Source organism: Eriocheir sinensis, unplaced genomic scaffold (genome assembly GCF_024679095.1).
Source record: "Eriocheir sinensis breed Jianghai 21 unplaced genomic scaffold, ASM2467909v1 Scaffold421, whole genome shotgun sequence".
Lineage (NCBI taxonomy): Eukaryota > Metazoa > Arthropoda > Malacostraca > Decapoda > Varunidae > Eriocheir > Eriocheir sinensis.
Window position 1 is genome coordinate 293,856 of NW_026111745.1, and position 24,861 is coordinate 318,716.

Consider the following 24,861-nt stretch of genomic DNA (forward strand, 5'->3'; position numbering starts at 1 on the left):
TTTTTTTTTTTTTTTTTTTTCGTTGGGGATATACCCCAGTGGAGGAAGGCGGTGCATGCCGCGCAACCCCCCAGACGGCTAGTAGAGAGATACCCAATTCTTTCAAGGAGGAGGCCCAACAACGGGGCTGAGGTCTTAACTTAATGAACGACTAACACGTGATTTGTCAACAACAGACGACTACCAGTTGTGTATACTTGGTCGAGGCAGCTTTGTGCCTGTGTGGGCTAGGTCAGCCAGACCTTTAGGCTGCGGCGATCAGCCAAATGGTGTTAGTGTGCCCGAACTGTACTTCGGAGGCGGTGTGTAGCACAGTGAACGGGTTTCATCAGCACAGTACACCGTACTGAGCAGCAGTTTCCTTTTTCTTGAGTAATATTATATTGTTGAGTTATTTTGTTAATGTTAAACTATATGACACTGTCTTAGGTTTTAGGGTCTGATATGTATTGTCGGGTGTTCAGGTTGTGAATGTCTATTTACTATAGAGGAATACCTTCTGGAGGAGTGGCCTGGTGAAGGAACTCTCGAAATAGAGTTGTCGCGCCGCACTGCTTTGTGGCGGAGGGGCCGGAGCCTCCGCGGCGGCACCTCAGTGTGCCAGCCCCGGCGCCTGTGCTAAGGCTGTGGGCCTTTAAGGCGAACGAAGGTATGCTTCAGCCTCGTGTGTCGTTCGCCAATGTTCATGGCGGTGAACATTACAAGACCGAGGCTGCCTGGGCGGTAAATATGTTGAGTCAAACAGTGCTATTGCTTCATTGTCGCATTTGAACCGTCTGGGTATCTCTGATGCCTGTACACGTGCACTCTGCTTCAAAACTGCGACCGGTACGCGCAGGAGGCGGTTTTGGGGCGGAGCAGCGGGAGCTAAAAAAAAAAAAAATACCCGCCAGTTGAGGGGTGACTAAAGTTGGGGCCGCATGTGCACTCTGGATGTGCATTCTCGCCTTCTTTCACAGCGCGTTCAGGCAAGCCACTGACGAAAAAATATGTCTTTTTATTGTGCTAATGCGTGACTGTAATTTCAATGACTACTAACGTCGGTGTGGGGTGTGAGGGAGGGCATGTTGAAGTGATTGATTTAAATTAGTCCGCCTTTCTCGTTTTCTCTAAATCCCAGTATCTACATTCTTTAGTTTGGCGCCAAGCAGTGTCACGCATAAACCACGCCTCGGCCGTGTCTCCTCCCACAAACCTGCGTAGGACTTGACTTGGTGTATATGGACTTAGATCTCGCCAATCTGTTTTCACTATAGTGTCTGCGGGCCGTGGCGGGTCACCAGTGGCGGGAGGCACCTGTGTTAGTTCTTGTTTCACGCGTAGTGCGGCTGCACAACTGTCTAGTATGTATGTTGGCATCAGTTGTTGCTTTAAATTATTCGATTTGAATTTCCGCTACAAAATGGCTAACAACGTATTATGCAGTGATTCACGTTGTTCGTCTAGGAAAAGATGTTTTAGCGCAGCGTCGTTAACTGGTGCTTGTCTTGGTGCTAAGCGTTGAGGGTCGAGTTAGGTGTTTGGGCCATTTGAATGTTTCGGCATCGCTGCGTGTTTTACAGGTCAAGCGTGACCAAGAATGGTTAGAGCAGCCTGCCCGGAGTTTACAGGAGCCATCCTGCAGGGACTGTTTAGGCCACAGGGACAAGTACATGTACCCTAAGAGACAATCATGGCATCGGGATCACCTGTAACACAGAGACGGGAAGTATTTCAATTATGTGTTATTTTAACGGGAGCGTCACTAGTTGGATTGAACGCCCCGCCATGATGTGAACGAAGGTCACGGTTGGTTTCCTCGGCGAAATTTGTGACGGCTGTGGGACGAACTTTTGCCTCAGACTATGCCAAGCGCGCGGGCCCAGTGAACCCGAAGAACATTGACAATTTTCGACTATCGCCGAGTGGCGATAGTCGATAGTCGCATGCTGCCGAGATCTTTAATCAACCCAAACTTCAGAAAACACCTTTTAGTGGAGCACCGGCGGCAGCATGTGAGAAGGACATAACCTTACCGGACATAACTTCACCGGACATAACCTCCCCGGACATAACCTCCCCGGACATAACCTCCCCGGACATAACCTCCCCGGACATAACCTCCGCGGACATAACCTCCCCGGACATAACCTCACCGGACATAACCTCACCGGACATAACCTCACCGGACATAACCTCACCGGACATAACCTCACCGGACATAACCTCACAGGACATAACCTCACCGGACATAACCTCACCGGACATAACCTCACAGGACATAACCTCACCGGACATAACCTCACCGGACATAACTTCACTGGACATAACCTCACCGGACATAACCTCACAGGACATAACCTCCCCGGACATAACCTCACCGGACATAACCTCACAGGACATAACCTCACCGGACAAAACCTCACAGGACATAACCTCACAGGACATAACCTCACCGGACATAACCTCACCGGACATAACCTCACCGGGCATAACCTCACAGGACATAACCTCACAGGACATAACCTCACCGGACATAACCTCACAGGACATAACCTCCCCGGACATAACCTCCCCGGACATAACCTCACAGGACATAACCTCACCGGACATAACCTTACCGGACATAACCTCACAGGACATAACCTCACAGGACATAGCCTCCCCGGACATAACCTCACCGGACATAACCTCACAGGACATAACCTCACCGGACATAACCTCACCGGACATAACCTTACCGGACATAACCTCACAGGACATAACCTCCCCGGACATAACCTCCCCGGACATAACCTCACAGGACATAACCTCACCGGACATAACCTTACCGGACATAACCTCACAGGACATAACCTCACAGGACATAGCCTCACCGGACATAACCTCACCGGACATAACCTCACAGGACATAACCTCACCGGACATAACCTCACAGGACATAACCTCACAGGACATAACCTCACCGGACATAACCTCCCCGGACATAACCTCACCGGACATAACCTCACAGGACATAACCTCACCGGACATAACCTTACCGGACATAACCTCACCGGACATAACCTTACCGGACATAACCTCACAGGATATAACCTCACAGGACATAACCTTACCGGGCATAACCTCACCGGACATAACCTCACCGGACATAATCTTACCGGACATAACCTCACCGGACATAACCTCACCGGACATAACCTCACCGGACATAACCTCACCGGACATAACCTTACCGGACATAACCTCACCGGACATAACCTCACCGGACATAACCTTACCGGACATAACCTCACCGGACATAACCTCACCGGACATAACCTCACCGGACATAACCTCACCGGACATAACCTTACCGGACATAGCCTCACCGGATATAACCTCACCGGACATAACCTTACCGGACATAACCTTACCGGACATAACCTCACCGGACATAACTTCACCGGACATAACCTCACCGGACATAACCTTACCGGACATAGCCTCACCGGATATAACCTCACCGGACATAACCTTACCGGACATAACCTTACCGGACATAACCTCACCGGACATAACCTTACCGGACATAACCTGACCGGACATAACCTTACCGGACATAACCTCACCGGACATAACTTCACCGGACATAACTTCACCGGACATAACCTCACCGGACATAACCTCCCCGGACATAACTTCACCGGACATAGCCTCACCGGACATAACCTCACCGGACATAACCTCCCCGGACATAACCTGACCGGACATAACCTTACCGGACATAACCTCACCGGACATAACTTCACCGGACATAACTTCACCGGACATAACCTCACCGGACATAACCTCCCCGGACATAACTTCACCGGACATGGCCTCACCGGACATAACCTCACCGGACATAACCTCACCGGACATAACCTCACCGGATATAACCTCACCGGACATAACCTCACCGGACATAACCTTACCGGACATAACCTTACCGGACATAACCTCCTCGGACATAACTTCACCGGACATAACCTCACCGGACATAACCTTACCGGACATAACCTCCCCGGACATAACTTCACCGGACATAGCCTTACCGGACATAACCTCACCGGACATAACCTACCCAGACATGACCTCCCCGGACATAACCTCACCGGACATAACCTCCCCGGACATAACTTCACCGGACATAAACACACCGAGTAAGTGCAAAACAACACGAAAAAATAACCGAACCTAACTCGGTGAGCTCGTTGAATTTTTTTTCCCTTTCCATTTACCCGACAAGATTATGTCCGGCGAGTTTTTCTCCGCGCCCCGGCAGCATGAGCCAAGCAGGAGTCACACATCGCGGCAGCCACTACACATAATGCACACCTGCGCCACCTACAGGCTGGGCTCGTCTAAGAGGCCCTCAAGAGAGTCTACCGGCGGTATAGGCGACGCCGAAAAAAAAAAGCAGTCGGGTGATGAGGGACTACGACTCACCTGCTCCAGCCGCCGCCGCTCCTCGGGTTTTATGCGGTTCAGAAGATGAACGTCGGAGTAGATGCTGGTTCCCAGGTGCTTGACCAGCAGCTCGGCCATGCCTTTGTGGCCCTCCTCCAGCGCGGTGGCCAAGGCACTGGCCCCCCTATCCCCGCTGAGGAAGGACCACGCGCCGGCCCGGTGCAGGAAGGCCGCGGTCACGGGACACTTGGCGTGCACAGCCTCCACCATGAGGGCGCTGAGTGCCTTCGGCTTGTCCTTGGGCCATGCTGCCTGCCAAGGGGTATCACCCTCGATAGTCTTCAGGATGTCGTCAATGCCCTTTGTAAAGAGACGACGGCGTTCCTCACTCTGCCTGCTGGAGTCCAAGCGGCCACGTTCCGCCCGCAGCCGCCACAAGTAATTCTGTGGGGAGAGAGAGTGTGGGTCAGGGACACGTGCTGGCGAATGTTGTGATAGCTGTGAACGGAACAAGAAACTCCTCCTCTCCCACAAGCCTTCCTCACCCTGCCGTCACCATCCCTCGCTGGTGCCCGTCGTCAGGAATGATAATGGTCACAATTTTACTAAACAGTCACATCCATGCTCGGCGTAACGCTGGAATGACTGCCGGTGAAGTTATAAATGCACTCCGATCAAAGTGATAAAATGACAAAGCTCACTGAAAAGATAATTTACATCTTAAAATACTAAGGAAAACAAACAAGAAAAGAAGATACTCAGTTTCCATATCTACATACGTATGCTATGACCCTACACAGCATGGGATTGTCCTCATTAACTCGAAGATGACGAACGTCGCTCAAATTATGGCGGTGGAGTCAGATAAAAAATATTAGGTAAATGCAGAACCCCGTTGCCTAGCTAAATTAAACGGATGGCAGATAACGAGAGCTTACAATTAGCGAAAGAACAAATCCTGCTTGTCAACACTACTAACATTTCACAAGGCCCTTTCCTCAGTTGGCGAGATAAACAAGTCAAAGGACATTGGTAATATATGTAGCTTTGTAAAAGGCGTTTGGTTGATATCCACAACATAGGGAACATAAGATTTCAAGCTACTAAGTATCGAGGTTGACGCACGCAACAGGACTGCACCCTGGCTGAGAGACAGGCAGCAATGGGTGATCAATAACTGAGAGGTCTCGCACTAACGGCTCCCTCGAGGTGCGAGGGGACCTGACTGAGGGAACCAGCAAGGACGCGAGTCGAGGCTGTAGAGGCGGCTGGCTGCAGGAAAGGGGAAGACAACCAACGCTGCTCCCGCTTTGTTGGAACTGATGAACCTCGTGAAGCTTAAAAAAACATACAATGTCTAGTCCTTCGAAGCAAGTGCAAACACACTCATATGAGCTGAACACACACACACACACACCTGAACATGACAGAGCCACATAAGAGTGACCGCACACTCTTCCTGGACTGTCTTCCTCAATCAAGCTTTCGCCGTCGCTCGTCGCCGAGCCATTCGAAGGAGCCCGCACATCGATGAGCAGGCCGTCCTCTTCTGCCTCCATACCCGGCCTGTGTTTGGCCAGGAGTTCCTTCGGCGGGGGTGGCAGCGACGGAGCTATCGATTTTAACTTGAGCCCTTGGGCACGATTCAGGGACTTCCACGAGACCGCGCTGGTGCCACATCACTCTATTACTCTCCTCAGAGAGGGTCTCTCTCTCTCTCTCTCTCTCTCTCTCTCTCTCTCTCTCTCTCTCTCTCTCTCTCTCTCTCTCACACAGCTGTGCAGGGCGCGAGAGTGAGATCTGCTTGAGTAGTCAATTGTGGCGGAACGCTGAATGGTGCGGCCTGGTGCCTGTTGCCAAGGTCACTTAGGCGGCATCGTTGCATGAGCAACGTTGCCAAGTGATATATAAGGTTTACTGAGTCGTTGTCTTTCCCTCAAATTCCAAGCCATTCATAACACCATGCAGTCGTATTATGAATATATATATTTTCCATAAATACATAACGTACAGACTAACAGTGAGACAGATCGCCATGCGCAGGTCATCGCTAGATCTGTAAACAATGGGGGTATCCCCGGGCCAAGCCACAGGGCTCAAGTTAGAGTCGATGGACTATAGTCGCAGCCCACGCAAATGACGAGGCATACCGTCAACCTCGACGCTCGTGGCCGATACAACCTGCGTTACTGTGTAGTGACTCGCCCGATGCAGAAAGCCCCTAAAAAGCCCACTCGGCCAGCAGGGTACCTCCTTAGCCCAATGGTAGACGAGTGGCTTCCCGTCGTGCAGGTCGCGGGCCCAATGCCAGGCGTCGGAAATGTTGCTTCCCCGTTGTCTGGGTCTGGACTAATTTCTCGTGTGTTTCCAGGCACGCACAAGCCGTGTGGATGTGTAGGAAAGTTGAATCCTGGGTATTACAACTGGGGTGGCGGACCTCGCTGTGTCACTCCGTCGATACCGAGCAGCCTGACCTCGTACCTTAACGCCTGGCCGGCAGGGACGGATCGGATAAAGTAACTACTAGTGGCCTCGCGTCATAGCGGTAAATTGCCTCCGCCACAGAACATCCCCTCCTCGTCATCACGGTTTTCGTTGTGCTTTGACATCGCTCCGATATTCCGTTACCGGAAGGAACGGCGGCACGACGATATCTGACTGACATACACCGGCGACAAGCGAAAGCTGTCAGCGCTTTCAGTCAGTAGCTTCTTGAGTGCTTAACCTAAAATGCACAGACTCCAGCTGCTCGATAACACCTGTGGCGGCGTGACGTCTTAACGCGTCAGGCCGCAGCCGCCGAGCGTCAGGCAGTGTTGGCTGCAGATGTGACGGATGTCCATGCCAACGCTGCCTCAGATTTCTGAAGCTCCCAGCGTTCCTTTCTGCCACCTCCCCGGCGACGGATCAACAGACTGGCACGATCGACTCCCGTGAACAACACCGCGGGGCGCTGCCACAGCCGTGTTGAAACGTCTTCTGCAGGAGTGTAGCCGTCAGGCCGAAGGGAGCCAGTGTGCTTGATAAGTCGCAGCGGCTCGTTCATGCAGCGGTGGGCGGTGGTGTGCACACAGGAGCAGTGCACTCTTCGGGGGAAACATCACCCTGGGGAACACCGTGAGGTTGTAGCAGGCGGCGGGGGTTGGGGGATCCCGGCCAGAGGGTGTTCCCACGGATCGCGACAAGCGTTGATTCTCCTTCCTCATCGTGAAGAGTTTCTGCGTTGATTGACAACGTCGCCGGCGTCCTGCTCCAGTATTCTGTTGAGTCAGCTCCCCAGGTGTGCTCGAGGAGTTCTCCCGCCGGCGGGCAGTGCCAGAGGCTGGCGTGCTCCAGGCCGCTGAGAGGACACAGGGAAGTTATTGTGACTGACCTAGACACAATCTGAACAGTACTGAGTCGTATGTCACTGAACTCCGAAAAACAATGTTTTCTCGCTGTAAAAAATATAAAAGAATTCATCCATTCATTTTTTATTGTGCGGTAAATGTACAATGTCAGCCAAATAAAAAGACAAATGTGAAAACCGCATCATCTTCAAATTCGTCATATCTAGTGAAATTGTTCGTACTAAGTATGCAGACAATGTGCAAAAAACCCAGAACAATGTCATATAACGAGCACTGAAGTCTGGTCTGGCTGCTTTGAAATCACACAGCCACTCCTTTTTTTTTTTTTTTTACAACAGAGGAGTCAGTTCAAGGTCATAAAAAAAGGTAACAAATGTGAAAAAAAGCCCGCTTCTCGCTGCTCCTATAGAGAGTTAAAGGAGTGGCCGAAAGATAGGTCAATTTCGGGAGGAGAGGTGTCCTGATATCCTCCTCATGAAAGAGTTCAAGTAGTAGGCAGGAGGAAATACAGATGAAGGAAGATTGTTCCAGAGTTTACCAGCGTGTGGGATGAAAGAGTGAAGATGCTGGTGCTGGGGATTTGGACAGTAAAGGGATGAGCTTGAGCAGAAAGTCGTGTGTTGCGAGGCCGCGGGAGGGGGGGAATTCTGCAGTCTTTCCACATCAACTACAGTCAGTGCCCAGTTTTCGACATGTACGGAATTGAGTCTTATATCACTGGACTCAGAAATATCTTTCTACCTAAAAAAAAAAATAGCAAGGAATTCATGTATTCACACACTTTTTTTTTTTTTTTTTATTTAGAGCAAATGTAATATATCAGAAAAAAGTACATGAATGAAAACCATATCATCTTCAACACTGTCATGCACTGTGACGCTATTCTACTTTAGTTCATAGGCAGTGTGCAGAAAATAACATTTACTCAGTACTAAGGTCTGGCTTCTCAGAATTGCCACATCCGCCCCTGCAATTCCTACACCTCAGATTACAAACAATGCCCAGCGTTCGACAAGTACAGATAGTTGTTTTGCATCCACTTACTTCCATATCTAATACTTTTTGGGGAATATTCTTTAGTACAAACCCCTCACATGTCTTTATTGGTTCTAAAACACCATTTCTGAATCCCCACCCATAGTCTAGAACACTTGAGCCTGAAATGCCTTTCCACTCTAAGATGTGGTAATACACTCTTAAACTATGATGTTGACATGCATCACCAGTAGGTGGTAAAAACTCTGGTTTGGTGCACACATGATTGCTGGCAACCTTATCTAGGAATGCAATCCTACGTAGCCTGTTTATGCCTCCAACATGTTTTTTTTTTTTTTAATGTTTATGGACCTCATTAAGTGTCTCCTATTGTCTTAAAAAACTGTGCTTCCGTGCTGACACCCTGCCTGGTCAAACTCTTTAATCTCTGCCTGTCAACATCTACTTTTCCTTCCTGCTGGAAGTACGCCTTCGTACAGCCTGTGCCTAAGAAGGGTGTCCGATCCAATCCCTCAAACTACCGTCCTATAGCTTTACTTTCGTGTATTTCTAAAGCTTTTGAATCAATCTATAATCATAAGATTATTAAGCATCTATCCACTTCTGACCTTCTATCTGATCACCAGTATGGGTTCCGCAAGGGGCGTTCTACTGTACTGGTGATCTTCTTGCTTTCTTAACTGACTCCTGGTCATCCTCTCTTAGCCGATTAAGTGAAACTTTTGCTGTTGCCATTGACATATCAAAAGCCTTCGACAGAGTCTGGCGCAAATCTTTGCTTTCTAGACTACCCCCCAACGGATTCTATCCCTCTCTCTGTACTTTTATCTCCAGTTTCCTTTCCGGCCGTTCTATCTCTGCGGTGGTAGACGGTCCCTGTTCTTCCCCTAAACCCATCAACAGAGGTGTCCTACAAAGCTCTGTCCTATCTCCCACTCTCTCTATATTATTTATGAATGGTCTTCTTCCCACAACAAACTATACTATCCAGTCGTACGCAGATGACTCTACTCTGCGTTATTCAACTCATTTCAACAGAAGACCCTCCCAACAGGAATTACAAGACTCCAGAGTGGAGGCTGCAGGACGCTTAATTAACATCAGACCTTGCTCTCATTTCTGATATGTGGTAAGAGGAACTTGGTGTCCTTCAACGACTAAAAACTAATTTTCTTCACCTATCCACTCCACACAATCTTCCAAACACCTATACCTTATTTTTCGGCAACATTCAGCTGTCACCTTCTTCTACACTAAGCATCCTCGGTCTATCCTTAACTCATAATAATAACTGGAAACTGTACGTTTCGTCTATTGATAAATCAGCTTCCTCCTGGTTAGGCGTTCTAGTTCGTCTTCGCCAGTTCTTCTCCCCCACACAGATGCTATCCTTATACAAGAGTCTCGTCCCCTGTGGAACCCCTACACTTGAGATGCATACTCCATCTCAAGTGTTGGGGTTCCACACACACACATCTCTTTGACAGAATGGAGTCTATAGCTCTTCGTTTCATCAACTCCCCTCCTCCTACGCAGTCTCCTACCTCTTAAATTCCGCCGTAGTGTTGCATCTCTCTCTATCTTCTACCGATATTTTCATGCTGACTGCTCTTCTGAGCTTGCTACTGCATGCCTCCCCCTCTCCTGTGGCCCCGCTGCACTCGACTTTCTACTCTTGCTCACCCCTATACTGTCCATATCCCTTATGGAAGAGTTAATCTGCATCTTCACTCTTTCAAGAGAGGAGTTTCAAGACACCTCTTCTCCTGAAATTGACCTCTCTTTTGGCCTCTTGTTCTGCTTTCTGTTGCTGGAGTAGCGCTAGGCGGGCTTTTTTGTTGCTACTTTGTTTGAGCGCCCTTGAGTTGTCTCCCTTACTGTAAAAAAAACAACAACATCGCAGCAGTTTCTCCAGCTGCTATAATTTCTTTCTTTGAAACTGACCCAGCGTTTCTATTGAACACATCTGCATTTTTCTGCATGTAAAAGCCTTTCTGAACTGTACAAGACTTGCATCTTTTCCAGTACCATATGGTGTGGATGTAGCGTCACAGCACGGTGGAGCATGAAGGAACAGAATATTGTTACCGATATCTTCACCAAGACTTTTCCTGGTTTCCTCAGTATTCCACGTGTTTGGACGCCTGAACTCGGCTTTTGGTTCAGGGCTAGTGTACAGCCTATGTGGCAAGTGTTTTGCGTGATAACACGATAGCACAAGTAAATCCGTATCTTCAACAACGAGTGCTGCTTCTCGAGTTGTCGCCCTCTCGATGGCAGTTCGTACAATGAGCAGACCTGCATCTGTCTCTGCGTGAAGCGCTTCTACTCCTGGCCTCCCCAGCCTACCTCTTAACAGGTTAATGAATTCCTCTTTGTTCTTGCTATGTGCTAAAAGTCTTTCTTTCTTTGGCCAAGTCCCCTTCAAGCTTCACCTCACTGCCCACTCGTCCACCTGTACGCCGTCGGTGAACATCATCTCTCGTACTCGCACCTCCTTCGTATCCATCAAACACAAACGTACCCTTCTCATATTTTCTAGTTACATACTCCACATACATATCACATAGCCGATCGTATGTTCTACCCCTGGGGATAATAATCTTGCAATCAGTGAAGAACCATCTACAACATGGGTAACATCTTTACTTGTTAGGCCTGCCTTGCAATGCACCTGTGAGATCTTATGAATATCTGCTGCGAACCCAGACTTCTTAGACTCCCGCAGCAGATGAGCATGCTCATGGACACGTGCACAGCTCATGCTCATGCAGCAGCTATCAGGCGCCGGAACAGAAGCTGCGGGTCTGCACGCACTTCACCCTCATCTGTCTGTTCACAGGAGCTGTCAGAATTGTTTTCCCTCCATTCCTTTAATAATGTTTTGCCCTACAGTTCCTGCCTCATCAACATTAACACCTTTGTTAGCAACAACACCTGTAGTCATGCTTCTCAGGTTAGGGTTAGGTTAGGTTCTTCCAAAAACACAACTGATTGCTGTACATCGCAGTAATCTCTCCCCATTCCTGCGCGCAGGGCGTGCACGGATCCGAATTGCTCTTCGGGATTCTCTAGCCCCCTCCCTCTGGTGAGGCCTCCCACGGCCCTTATACTTCTCATCAGCATCTGTTTCAAGGTGACATCTCTCCAGAGTCCTGCCCAAAATCTATCACTCCGCCTAACAGAATGAAAACCCTTCATGAAATGATTATACACACTTGGATTGTTATAAGAACATAAGGACATAAGAACGTAGGAGTCTGCAAGAGAACGGTAGGCCTGTACAAGGCAGCTCCTTTGAACTTAAGCTCCCGTGTATCTAACCCCACCTAATATCGCTGTCCATGAGTTTATCTAATCTATTTTTGAATGTGACAATTGTATTGGCACTCACCACATGACTGCTAAGCCTATTCCACTTATCCACAACCCTGTTAGTAAACCAATTTTTGCATGTGTCTCTGTTGAATCTGAATTTTTCCAGTTTAAACCCATTACTTCGTGTCCTACCCGGTTCTCTTACCAACAAAACCTTATGAATGTCTCCCTTATTAAAGCCCTTCATCCATTTATAAACCTCGATCATGTCTCCACGCACCCTTCGCCTTTCTAGAGAATGCAAGTTTAACTGTTTGAGTCTTTCCTCGTATGGCAAGTTTCTCAACCCCTGAATCATCTTAGTCATCCTCCTCTGCACTGATTCTATCATTTTGATATCCATTTTATAGTAGGTATTGGGTAGGCGGTGGCCGAACTGGTAGCGTACTGGGCTCACATTCACCGCGTGATGGACGACGCGGGTTCGAATCCCCACGCTACCACTCGGATTTTTAAGAAACCGCCGAGTGGCTTAAAACTACCCACAGGCTGTCTTGAAGACCACCCATCAACCCGGACTCTAGAGGAAGCCGTCCAAGGGAATCAAGAACGAGTTCCGGGGGGCAGCATGAACCAATGTAAGATGGCGCCACTATAAACACTCGCCTGCGCCAGAACGGGCTGGGCCGACCATCAGGCCCCACCTGGAAGAAGCCTTGGGCCGACCATCAGGCCCCACCGGGAAGATGCCTACCGACGCAACAGGCAACGACGTAAAAAAAAAAAAAAAAAAAAAAGTAAGGTGACCAGAACTGCACCGCATAGTCAAGATGAGGTCTAACTAATGCTAAATATAACTAATGCTAAATACAGTTCCCTTCAGTAAAGCGTAGGACATCGCTGCGGGCTCAGCCCCCTATTTACTATGACAGGCGACATCTGCCACCCCCTACCTCTGATGAAAGCTGTCACTCTGCTGTGATTGGTTAAACACCCAAATCTCTCTCTCTCTCTCTCTCTCTCTCTCTCTCTCTCTCTCTCTCTCTCTCTCTCTCTCTCTCTCTCTCTCTCTCTCTCACACACACACACACACACACACACACACACACACACAGATACTCTCTGTCACACACACACACACACACTCTCTCTCTCTCTCTCTCTCTCTCTCTCTCTCTCTCTCTCTCTCTCTCTCTCTCTCTCTCTCTCTCTCTCTCTCTCTCTCTCTCTCTCTCTCTCTCTCTCTCTCCAGCAGGACAGCGAGGGAAGTACTCACGGCTTTGAGGGTGGCGAGCACCCCGGAGGTCACATCGGGGCTCTGCCAGGCATCCTGCAGCAGGCAGGCAGGAAGCATCGCGCCGCTCGCCAGCAGCAGGTTGACCGTCCGGCGGCGGTCAAGAATCACGGCCAGTCTGAGAGGGGAGTTGGCGTCACTGGCAATGGGCTCGATGGGGACACCCATACACAGCAGGCGGGACACCTTCTGAACGTGGTCGCCTTGAATGATGAGAGTAAACAGCTCGTTCTGCAGTTCCTCCGGCGACGAAGGAGACTGGGGAGGAAGAGGCGCCATGAGGCTGACACATTGCGGAAGAGAGTGGGGCTGTGGAGCTGACACAATGCGGGAGGCAGCAAGTCTGTGGGTCTGACACACCGTGGGAGGGAGCGGGGCTGTGGGGCTGACACCACATGGGAGGGAGAGAGTGAAGGGCTTTGGAGCTGACACCACATGGGATGGAGAGAGGGAAGGGCTTTTGTGCTAACACCACATGGGAGGGAGGGAGGGAAGGGCTGTGGTGATGACACCACATGGGAGGGAGGGAAGGAAGGGCTCTGGGGCTGACACCACATGGGAGGGAGGGAGGGAAGAATTGTGGGGCTGACACCACATGGGAGGGAGGGAGGGAAGGGCTGTGGTGATGACACCACATGGGAGGGAGGGAAGGGCTGTGGTGATGACACCACATGGGAGGGAGGGAGGGAAGGGCTGTGGTGATGACACCACATGGGAGGGAGGGAGGGAAGGGCTGTGGTGATGACACCACATGGGAGGGAGGGAAGGGCTGTGGTGATGACACCACATGGGAGGGAGGGAGGGAAGGGCTGTGGTGATGACACCACATGGGAGGGAGGAAGGGAAGGGCTGTGGTGATGACACCACATGGGAGGGAGGGAGGGAAGGGCTGTGGTGATGACACCACATGGGAGGCAGGGAGGGAAGGGCTGTGGTGCTGACACCACATGGGAGAGAGGGAGGGAAGGGCTGTGGGGCTGACACCACATGGAAGAGAGGGAGGGAAGGGCTGTGGGGCTGACACCACATGGGAGGGAGGGAGGGAAGGGCTGTGGTGATGACACCACATGGGAGTGAGGGAGGGAAGGGCTGTGGTGATGACACCACATGGGAGGGAGGGAGGGAAGGACTGCGGTGATGACACCACATGGGAGGGTGGGAGGGAAGGGCTGTGGTGATGACACCACATGGGAGTGAGGGAGGGAAGGGTTGTGGGGCTGACACCACATGGGAAGGAGGGAGGGAAGGGCTGTGGTGGTGACACCACATGGGAGTGAGGGAGGGAAGGGCTGTGGTGATGACACCACATGGGAGGGAGGGAGGGAAGGGCTGTGGTGATGACACCACATGGGAGTGAGGGAGGGAAGGGCTGTGGTGATGACACCACATGGGAGGGAGGGAAGGAAGGGCTGTGGTGATGACACCACATGGGAGGGAGGGAGGTAAGGGCTGTGGGGCTGACATCACAATGGAAAGGAGGGAGGTAAGGGCTGTGGTGATGATATCACATGGGAGGGAGGGGAAGGGCTGTGGGGCTGACATCACATGGGAGGGAGGGAGGGAAGGGCTGTGGTGCTGACATCACATGGGAGGGAGGGAGGGAAGGGCTGTGGGGCTGACATCACATGGGAGGGAGGGAGGGAAGGGCTGTGGGGCTGACATCACATGGGAGGGAGGGAGGGAAGGGCTGTGGTGATGAAACCACATGGGTGTGAGGGAGGGAAGGGCTGTGGTGCTGACATCACATGGGCGGGAGGGCGGGAAGGGCTGTGGGGCTGACATCACATGGGAGGGAGGAGGAAGGGCTGTGGTGATGACACCACATGGGAGGGAGGGAGGGCTGTGGTGCTGACATCACATGGGAGGGAGGGAGGGAAGGGCTGTGGGGCTGACATCACATGGGAGGGAGGGAGGGAAGGGCTGTGGGGCTGACATCACAATGGAAAGGAGGGAGGTAAGGGCTGTGGTGATGCCACCACATGGGAGGCAGGGAGGGAAGGGCTGTGGGGCTGACATCACAATGGGAAGGAGGGAGGTAAGGGCTGTGGTGATGACATCACATGGGAGGGAGGGAGGGAAGGGCTGTGGTGATGACACCACATGTGAGGGAGGGAAGGGCTGTGGTGATGACATCACATGGGAGGGAGGGAGGGAAGGGCTGTGGTGATGACATCACATGGGAGGGAGGGAGGGACGGGCTGTGGTGATGACACCACATGGGAGGGAGGGAGGGAAGGGCTGTGGTGATGACACCACATGGGAGGGAGGGAGGGAAGGGCTGTGGTGATGACACCACATGGGAGGGAGAGAGGGAAGGGCTGTGGTGATGACACCACATGGGAGGGAGGGAGGGAAGGGCTGTGGTGATGACACCACATGGGAGGGAGGGAGGTAAGGGCTGTGGTGCTGACATCACATGGGAGGAAGGGAGGGAGGGGCTGTGGTGATGACATCACATGGGAGGGAGGGAGGGAAGGGCTGTGGTGATGACACCACATGGGAGGGAGGGAGGGAAGGGCTGTGGGGCTGACAACACATGGGAGGGAGGGAGGTAAGGGCTGTGGTGATGACACCACATGGGAGGGAGGGAGGGAAGGGCTGTGGGGCTGACATCACATGGGAGGGAGGGAGGGAAGGGCTGTGGGGCTGACATCACATGGGAGGGAGGTAAGGGCTGTGGGGCTGACACCACATGGGAGGGAGGGAGGGAAGGGCTGTGGTGATGACACCACATGGGAGGGAGGGAGGTAAGGGCTGTGGTGCTGACATCACATGGGAGTGAAGGAGGGAATGGCTGTGGTGATGACACCACATGAGAGTGAGGGACGGGCTGTGGGGCTGACATCAAATGGGAGGGAGGAGGGAGGGGCTGTGGGGCTGACATCACATGGGAGGGAGGTAGGGAGGGCTGTGGGCTGACACCACATGGGAGTGAGGGAGGGAATGGCTGTGGGGCTGAAAGCACATGGGAGGGAGGGAGGAAATGGCTGTGGGGCTGACATCACTTGGGAGGGAGGGAGGGAAGGGCTGTGGGGCTGACATCACATGGGAGGGAGGTAGGGAGGGCTGTGGGCTGACATCACATGGGAGGGAGGGAGGGAAGGGCTATGGGGCTGACATCACATGGGAGGGAGGGAGGGAAGGGCTGTGGGGCTGACATCACTTGGGAGGGAGGGAGTGAAGGGCTGTGGTGATGACACCACATGGGAGGGAGGGAGGGAAGGGCTGTAGGGCTGACATCACATGGGAGGGAGGGAGGGAAGGGCTGTGGGGCTGACATCACATGGGAGGGAGGGAGGGAAGGGCTCTAAGGATGACAACACATGGGAGGGAGGGAGGGAGGGAAGGGCTGTGGGGCTGACATCACATGGGAGGGAGGTAGGGAAGGGCTGTGGGGCTGACATCACATGGGAGGGAGGTAGGGAAGGGCTGTAGGGCTGACATCACATGGGAGGGAGGAGGGAAGGGCTGTGGGGCTGACATCACTTGGGAGGGAGGGAGGAAGGGCTGGGGCTGACATCACATGGGAGGGAGGTAGGGAAGGGCTGGGGCTGACATCACATGGGAGGGAGGGAGGGAAAGGCTGACATCACATGGGAGGGAGGTAGGGAAGGGCTGTGGGGCTGACATCACTTGGGAGGGAGGGAGGGAAGGGCTGTGGTGATGACAACACATGGGAGGGAGGGAGGGAAGGGCTGTGGGGCTGACATCACATGGGAGGGAGGGAGGGAAGGGCTGTGGGGCTGACATCACATGGGAGGGAGGGAGGGAAGGGCTGTGGTGATGACACCACATGGGAGGGAGGGAGGGAAGGGCTGTGGTGATGACACCACATGGGAGGGAGGAAGGGAAGGGCTGTGGTGATGACACCACAAGGGAGTGAGGAAGGGAAGGGCTGTTGGGCTGACATAACATGGGAGGATGGGAGGGAAGGGCTGTGGGGCTGACATCACATGGGAGGGAGGGAGGGAAGGGCTCTGGTGATGACACCACATGGGAGGGAGGGAGGGAAGGGCTTTGGTGATGACATCACATGGGAGGGAGGGAGGGAAGGGCTGTGGTGATGACATCACATGGGAGGGAGGGAGGGAAGGGCTTTGGTGATGACACCACATGGGAGGGAGGGAGGGAAGGGCTGTGGTGATGACACAAGTATTACTACTATTACTACTACTACTACTACTACTACTACTACTACTACTACTATAACTATTACTACTACTACTACTACTTCTACCTCTACTATTACGACTATTACTACTACTACTACTACTACTACTACTACTACAACTACTTCTACTACTACTATTACGACTACTACTACTACTACTACTACTACTACTACTACTACTACAACAATAACTACTACTACTACTACTACTACTACTACTACTACTACTACTACTACTACTACTACTAAAACTACTATTACTACTACTACTACTACTACTACTACTGCTACTACTTCTACTACTACTATTACGACTTCTACTACTACTACTACTACTACTACTACTACTACTACTACTACTACTACTACAACTACAACTACTGCTACTACTACTACAACTACTACTACTACTACTACTACTACTACTACTACTACTACTACTACTACTACTACTTTTTTTTTTCTTTTCAAAACGGGCCTCCATCTATTAGAGTTGCGTTGTGAGCGGTATATTTTCTCATATCCTTTCACAAAGCAATTCATTGGCCCCACCTCGCCAATGACTGTGGCCGACAACCCTCTTTATTTAATATTACAAACTTTATTAAACATTTTATTTTTAAGCTAACAGAGCTTGTGGTTGATACGACTATCAACCACCGTCGCCTCAAAGTCCAGGTCAGCAATGCGGGTGGTTTTGGGTGCAGGTGACCTGGTTCCTCTCAGGCAGACCAAGGCTGACCTCAGGGGGGAGAAGGACAGCCTGCATCTCATCCAGGCGACCACACTGCTTCTTGGCTGCTGTTTCTTATCCGCCAGTGTTTCGGCGAGTCTTGCGTAGAAGCTCTGCGCCCTTGGTGAAGGAGCCCTGGTCCACATTCTGTATTCTTTCTTCATATGCTCTGTTCTTCTCTTGTTCGTTTCTTCTGTGGGCTGCATCAAGGGTCAGGTCTCTGTGGCAATGGGCCACGGGATCAAAGATTCTTATGTTAAAATATGCCCTTTGTACACGAGTCCAAAACTCTCTGGCGCTAACATTAGCAGTGCGTCTGGCGAGGTGTTCGCCTTGCAGAGGGAGCAGCATGGGTTCCACAGTCACGTCGTGGCAGACTTCTTTCAGCATCTGAGCTGTTACGTCTCTTACTTCATCATGTCTCATGCATACGAAACCTCTCTTGCATGTCATGGCATGATTTTGGTTGAAGGGTGAGCCACAGTTACACATGTTTGGGAGCCCATCCACTGGCCAGCCATACCTGAGGGCAAGGGCATCAGTAAATTCTTTTTTGTTTAAGTTGAAGCCTTTTGCCCTGATAGGTAGTGTGGTTAGCCAGTTTGAAGCGCCCACTTCCTGTGCAATATCTGTCCTCCTCCTTGTGTCTTCTGGGAGTTCTCTCATTAGGTCACTCAGAGAGTCTCTCTGTTTTCCTTCTCTGTTTAAGGAGATTTCATTCCTTAGTGACCTAATGAGGGTTGTCTTCTCCCCTTTCATTTTGATTGGTAATATATCCGGTCAAGGAGGCTGTGATTCGGATTGAGTTCCCGAATTCAGACTCAGCCAGATTTTGCGGGTTGGTGATGCCGAGCCCACCCATTCTTGGCGGCAACTCCAGCAATCTTCTCTCCTGGTCACTGGGACATCTCCCATTTGCTATCGCCGGTATGAAGGTGTTTCTGATAGCATCTTCCAGAGGTTTTAGTAACGGAGCAACATCAGGAACTGTCCTCATGAGGTAGTTCCATTTATGCTTGACACCGTACGTAAATGCTGCGTAGGCTGCCTGCGGTTCTGTTTTGGCGATCTCGCTCAGTCTCTGCAGTTCGAACTGCCAGCGCTTTACAGCCGTTTTCACATATTCGGTTCTGTATTCAGCTGTTCCAATGGCTGCCCCGAGGTGTCTTTCTCCAGTCACTGACAGTTTCACGTTACTGCCCTGGAATGCTGTTTTGGCCCGATCGTATGCCTCTGGTTTTACAATCACCACAGACTTCGTGGCGCTGGGATGGTACCCTATTTTAGGGCCATGTTCACTGACGAGGTCCCACCATTTCCTGAGGTCTGCAGACTTTCCTACCCCGGTGAGGTCATCCGCATACGCCACCTGTTTGACGTTGGTGTTTTCATGGCGGATGATGTCCTGCAGCTTCATCATTCCCAGGGCAAACATTGCCATGGCCACTGGGTCCCCCTGGGTGGTGCCCTTTGAGGATTGTATGGCCACCGGGTCTCCAAGTCGTTGGTCATTATGACTGCTGATGAACAGTCTGGCAGGTTCCTTGTATGTATTTTCAATATATTGGGCGAATATAGGGCACTTGGTTTTGATGTTGTGCAGTGCTGTTTCCCTATTGATGTTGTTGGACGCATTTGCATCGTCCACCATCAGCACCGCCTCGCATTCTGGGTCTTCGAACATTCTCCTGACAGCGTGAATGGCAGCTTCACATCCAGCCTGCTGACCCGCACACACTTAGAGGTTTCCCACCGCCTTCCTCACGTCGTCCTTCACCACCTCCATGACAGCCTTGCCTGTGATCCTCCTGAGCTCCTCCCCTATCCCGATGGGGCGACAGCCTGGTTTTATATCCCGCGGGATGAGCCGGCAGGCCATCAAAGGCTCGAGGTGTTGGCAATTCTCTGACGCCAATTTTCTTGCAAGGGCGGCTATTGCGTCGCGAAGATCCACAGCTGGATTACCAAAGATGTTCTTACTGAGGAGGTGTTTCCACCCCTTGGCATTAAAGCCTGATGGTCCAGCCGCTCCCTGCGTGTGAAGGGCGTGCTTCCAGATCACGTCACCGCTAATATGGTCGAAGACAACTCGATGCGGTGGGGTGTAGTCCCCAAGGAACTTCATTTCTGGGTGTGCAGGTCTAGCATCTGGATGCTTGTCCTTGAGGATCTGGCCTGTCTCTTCCGTCATGGGAAGGACTCCCGCTGCCTCATCTTCTATTGACAGTGATCTAGTTGCCATGGCCACTTTTCCTTGTCTCATCTTGTCAGCAAAGTTTCTACCCCTGTCGTAACTGTCCTTCTTGCGACTGTTACGTCTGCCTAGTCTCTCCTGCAGTGTTTTAGCCTCGTCAAGTAGCTTCCGGACGCCCCTTTTCTCCACAGCTCCATTCTTCTTTGTACCGCCTTCACGTCCTCAGATTGTTTCGACTTTTTGTGAGTCCGTTGGCATATGAGGTGCGGTAGTATGGCCAGAATCTTTAAAGCGTAGGGGGCGATTTGCGTGGAGTTGTTGTACGCTCTAATGAGGTAGGTTTTCTCCTCTATCAATGTTTTGGTGGCGTTACATCTCGGGGCCTCAAATACGTTATTGGGAGAAAACGTTACCACATGATTGTAAGCGTCTCGCACCCACTCCTCTGTCTCCTCGAGTGTCCACCTCTGCCAGAAGCGGAGCTCGCGCGAGGCGTCCTCACCCTGGTCACCTTGCCCTTGTCTCTCGCCACCTGCACCCCCCTCCACCTGATCATCTCCAGCGCCTTCATTGGCCTGTCCACCCAGCACCACTTGTGGTTGCTCCCCATTTTCCACATCCTGCCGTTGATTGTTTGGGTTTCGACAATCTCCACCTCTCTTACAGTTCACACAGGGCTGGCCTCGTCTTACGCACGAGCATTGAACACAGTTTTGATTTCGAGACGAACAAATGCAACATTGAGGGGGCTCCATTTCGGTGCCATTATGCATGCTAGTGTATCATAGTTCCTATTTGTGGTGCTGAATAGAGCAATAGTAGTAGACCCCACTTTGACTCTTGTCTCCCCCCATATACCTACACACAGACATACACTTACATATGCTTACTCTGCCTTTACGGTAATATTAGAATGATTGTTTATTTTTCCACTACCATTGCTCCTCGCCAACACTGTACAATCTTACTAATGCACCTGACCCTACACATTAAAGTTGAGTAGTAGTAGTAATAGTGATATCATTACCAGCAGTTCGCCGAGTCAGATACTCTGTGTTTTATGGCCCTCAGGCGGGGGTGGGAAGTTACTGGGGAGCGGGGCGGGGTTAGCAGGGACCCGGGAAGTGAGGGGATGTGCGTGGGTAGCGTTAGGGGGGTGGGAGGGGGGTTAGGGGCTGTTTACTGTTTGCCCTCGGTCTTGAAAACTGACCCACCTCCGCCCATCCCGACACGCCTGCCAGAACTCACCACTCCCCAATAAATCACTGACATTTAATCTATTTGACATACTGAGAAAATATATTGGATGATGTACATGGAAAAACTATAACTTGCTCTCACTTCTCTCTCCCTTCCTCTCTCCCCTCTCTACTCTCACTCCCCCTTCCCCTCCTCCTCTACCACTCTCTCCCCCTCTTCTCCACTCTCTTTCCCTCCTTTCCCCTCTCTCCCTCTTTCCCTCCCTCTTTCCCTCAGCTCTGCCTTCCAATTTTCCACCTTCCGGCCGTCCGCCACAGAGTCGAGCGTCGCTCACAAGCACCGAGGGGACGTGGGCTTTCTTCCGTAACCACTTGACCCAATATTTATCGTTACACCGATGTTTCTCACACTGCCGGCCAGCACACGGCCTCTCTCAAAAAGCAGTAATTCGTAATTAACACCTGCATCGTCAATGGCACCAGATTGCACTATATTTCGTTACGTTCACTGCACGTTCACGCGTACGAAGGTATACATTCCAAGGCGGTATCGGCTATAGGACCTAACTTATGACACAAAACAAAGGAGCTAATCACAGCACGTCCTCTCCCTACACTACTACTACTACTACTACTACTACTACTACTACTACTACTGCTACTATTACTACTACTACTACTACTACTACTACTACTGCTACTACTACTGGTGCTACTACTACTATTACTACTACTACTACTACTACTACTACTAGTAATAATAATAATAATAATAATAATAATAATAATAATAATAATAATAATAATAATAATAATAATAATAATAACAATAATAATTAAGATAATGATCATACCACTTCTACTGCCACTGCTACTACTGTTACTACTCTTCCTCCTCCTACCATTACTTCTACTGCTATAAATATTATTATTACTACCACTACCACTACTGCTACTACTACTCCTCCTCCTACCATTACTTCTACTGCTATAAATATTATTATTACTACCATTACTACTACTGCTACTACTACTCCTCTTCCTACCATTACTTCTACTGCTATAAATATTATTATTACTACCACTGCTACTACTGTTACTACTACTCCTCCTCCTACCCTTACTTCTACTGCTATAAATGTTAGTATTACTACCACTACTACTACTGCTAATAGTTTATCGTCAACAAATGAAGGACATCTGTGTTGATCTTGCAAAGTTGCTCTGATATGCCTGTGCTTGCCACGGCTGTGTGAAGTGGTCTGCGGAGCTTAATGCCTTCAACGAGACGTGCTTGCCTGTGGCATGCTGAAACCTGCTGAGAGGGAGGGACTGTTCCACCCAGACCTTTGGCCCGAGGACACACACTGCTGTAGATGACGTCTTAACAGATCTAAGAGACGGGTGCCAGAGAGTTGGTTGGTGATTGATTCTGTGACTGTTTTGCCTCATTTATGATGGAGTCTAATTTATTAGCTTGGTGTACTTGCAATTGTTGTTCTTTGAGGATAAACACTGACTCATTTAGGAATTAAACACCGTAGGACATGATCTTATATTTTTACAAGAAAGCTTTATAACTTTTGAGAAACTTAGCACTTTAGGTTCTGTGTATGAGGACTATGAGTGTGCTGTGTTGGGGCCGCGTAGTAAAGGGCCTGGCCAGCACAGGGGCCGGCCGGAAGGGGGCTGGCTGGCCTGTGGAAGAAAACCTTCCATTGGAGATGAATAATGGGGCTTTAGGGAAGAATTTTATGGTTTTTAGTTTTAATTTCTTTGGCGTTAATGTTGGCTTCATCAATGTGTTATTGAACAGTGATATATGGGAAACTGCAACTTTAAATACCTACCTAGAATCCCTGTCGAAGTTAGATTATTATCTTGATACTTTGCACTTTTCATTGTGCATTTTTTTTAAATTTGTCTGACTTTATGGAGAAAAATTTCTTTTTTTCTGTTGTGGCTAAATAATACGACGGTTCATAGACATTCCTTGGTTACGGTAAGTCTGTTTGTAAATAGCCTGATCACGTTCTCGGTAAGGAACATGACTGTGTTAAGGACAAAAGCATTAGTATGCTGCAGAGTGTGTTTGGTTCGGATCATTTTCCACTGGATGTAACACTTGGCTTTGCAGGATGTCTTTCTGCGATCCCACCTCTCGTGCCCTCCACTGATAAAGATACATCAGATGAAATAAACCTAAGGATCATGAAACAGATGAGATTAATAACACTGTTGGTGCCCACCTCCTTGAGGTCTCCTCACTATCCCTTTACAACTGTTGTAGGACAGGTTGCAGTGACCCGGAATATCTTAAAGTCATTGATGAACCTTACCAAAATCTTACACACACCATTCGGAGATCCAGCCAGAAATATATGAGGAGGTATATATTAAGAAGAGTAAATTTAGTGTCATCCCACGGTGGAACCGGTGTGTTGAGGGCAATCACAGAATTGCCAGAGAAAAATACCTCAACTGGGCTCGGCATGGCAGGTTACGAGGCACAAGTCCTCACGAGATGTTGATGAGTAGAAGGGAGCTCATGAAGGCTCTCAAGGAGTGTATAAAGAATGAACACAATGAAATGTGTCTGTCTACTGTGAATATATTTCACCGAAAAGATAAAACCCAATTTGGGAAAGATGTTAAGAAAAATAAAAGTTTCAGCAAATTATTTGACGTTATTGGCGGTCAAATTGGTGACATCAATATTAATATTTTCTAACGTTTTTCGCTCAATTAGCCTTTCTGCAATCCTGATGCAGAGGCGGATATTTGTTACGAAATTATAAGACTCTGGCTTTGTGATAGGAAAATGTACTTACTAACATCCAGCGTAACATTAAGAAAACTTATCTGTCGCCTTAATTAACGCAAGCCAAGGACATGGCCAGGTGCACTCGTTGTTTTGAAGAATGCCTCGGAGTGTTTCTTATGTAACCTTGCATATTTTTATAACGCGTGTTTAGCTCACTGTTACTCCCTGGTAGTTTTCTAATGGGTACTGTTGCCCGTGCTTTAAAAGGTCAAAAAGAATGTGATGAATGTGATGCAGTCTTCATGCTTGTTGGAAATCTCTGTGATGCTTGTTTTAGATATATCCGCTGAGGAGCTTCCCTTGAACTTTAGACAAGTGGGTTTTGAAACCGGCTCGTCCCCCACTGATGCCTGCTTCCTCTTGAAAAAGATT

General features: G+C 50.1%; 1 protein-coding gene across 1 annotated transcript in view; it reads right to left on the reverse strand.

Moving 5' to 3' along the window:
- Positions 1 to 1,659: 1,659 nt before the first annotated feature.
- The window catches only part of LOC126992223 (ankyrin-1-like), a 38,803-nt gene continuing 15,601 nt past the window's right edge, over positions 1,660 to 24,861 (reverse strand). The window contains exons 2-5 of the mRNA XM_050850885.1: positions 13,351 to 13,626; positions 4,450 to 4,854; positions 3,456 to 3,855; positions 1,660 to 1,688 (exon numbers count right to left, since the gene is read on the reverse strand). Of these exons, the coding sequence (XP_050706842.1) occupies positions 1,660 to 1,688; positions 3,456 to 3,855; positions 4,450 to 4,854; positions 13,351 to 13,626 (1,110 nt within the window). The remainder of the gene's footprint in view (positions 1,689 to 3,455; positions 3,856 to 4,449; positions 4,855 to 13,350; positions 13,627 to 24,861) is intronic.